The sequence below is a fragment of the Sinocyclocheilus grahami genome, unplaced genomic scaffold, assembly GCF_001515645.1.
Source record: "Sinocyclocheilus grahami isolate Dianchi unplaced genomic scaffold, SAMN03320097.WGS_v1.1 scaffold453.1, whole genome shotgun sequence".
Classification (NCBI taxonomy): domain Eukaryota; kingdom Metazoa; phylum Chordata; class Actinopteri; order Cypriniformes; family Cyprinidae; genus Sinocyclocheilus; species Sinocyclocheilus grahami.
In genome coordinates this window covers 900,019-901,341 of record NW_015505632.1, presented here as the reverse complement: position 1 = coordinate 901,341, position 1,323 = coordinate 900,019, and the positions used below count along the sequence as shown (strand labels likewise).

The 1,323-nt window shown below is 39.4% G+C and overlaps 1 protein-coding gene across 1 annotated transcript in view; it reads right to left on the bottom strand.

The window, feature by feature from the left end:
- Positions 1-1,323, bottom strand: part of LOC107552543 (ectopic P granules protein 5 homolog) — a 12,868-nt gene that overhangs the window by 3,754 nt on the left and 7,791 nt on the right. Inside the window, exon 11 of the mRNA XM_016234442.1 lies at positions 6-145. Within this exon, the coding sequence (XP_016089928.1) occupies positions 6-145 (140 nt within the window). The remainder of the gene's footprint in view (positions 1-5; positions 146-1,323) is intronic.

Genomic DNA, 1,323 nt, shown 5'->3' with positions numbered 1-1,323 from the left:
GATACAGTCCTCAGCACTCAGGCTACAGCTTAGCTTCTCCAGACCATCCATCTCTGCACATTGCATATTGTAGAAGATCTTCCACAGCATGGAGCTGGATAATGTGCCATAAGGCATCTCAGACATGAACAGCCATATGCCCAGTCTGTGAATCAATAAAGGTTTAATTAAATAGACACAGCTTCAGAAAGAGATGTGTATAGTAAAGCAAATCTTTTATTGACAGCAAACATAGGGAGGAGACAGAAAAAAATATGTCGAGAGATGGGGGAATGGGATCAGGGCACAATGTAGGCCAGATGTGAACCTACTTTCTCCCTTGTAGGTCCCAAAGCTTAATGTCTGGAGCATGTTTACTAATGGCACTTTTCCACTGCGTGGTACGACTCGGCACGGCTCGGTTTGCGTTTCCACTGAAGTTTAGTATCGCTTTAGAGTGGGCGGGATTATTGACATGTCGTTATAGTTGCGCCGCCTCTACTGCCGCGACTCCTAAAAAACTGTTTCATTCCAGCTTGCTCACCTGATGCCCGCCCTCAGTGCTCTCTAAATACCAACAGCTTGCGTGCTCAACACAGCCCATTACAATGTGCCATAATTCCAGCCAATCAGAGACTAGGCTGCAAAATTCTGATTGGCTGCCTTGACAACCAATCACAACATTCCTTGCATTACCTCGACAGCAGAAGAGGAAAAATACAGCGCATGCATAATTATTATGCAAGTTCATATTCTGATCATATTTTTTTCCAAGCACATTTTACCAATTCCAAACGACATCAATCTTAATAACTACTATTAATCTTGTATTTAATCATTTAGAATTTATATAAAATTATTCATGAAGGGTGGAAGTGAAAAATGTCTTATATTCAGGTGTGCATAATTATTAAGCAGATTTTCTTTTACAGATAAAATGAGCCAAACAAGAGATTTAACTCAGACTGGAAGTCAAAAATTATTAAATGCTCATGATATATACAGTGGGTACGGAAAGTATTCAGACCCCTTTAAATTTTTCACTCTTTGTTATATTGCAGCCATTTGCTAAAATCATTTAAGTTAATTTTTTTTCCTCATTAATGTACGCACAGCACCCCATATTGACAGAAAAACACAGAATCGTTGACATTTTTGCAGATTTATTAAAAAAGAAAAACTGAAATATCACATGGTCCTAAGTATTCAGACCCTTTGCTCAGTATTTAGTAGAAGCACCCTTTTGATCTAATACAGCCATGAGTCTTTTTGGGAAAGAGGCAACAAGTTTTTCACACCTGGATTTGGGGATCCGCTGCCATTCCTCCTTACAGATCCTCTCCA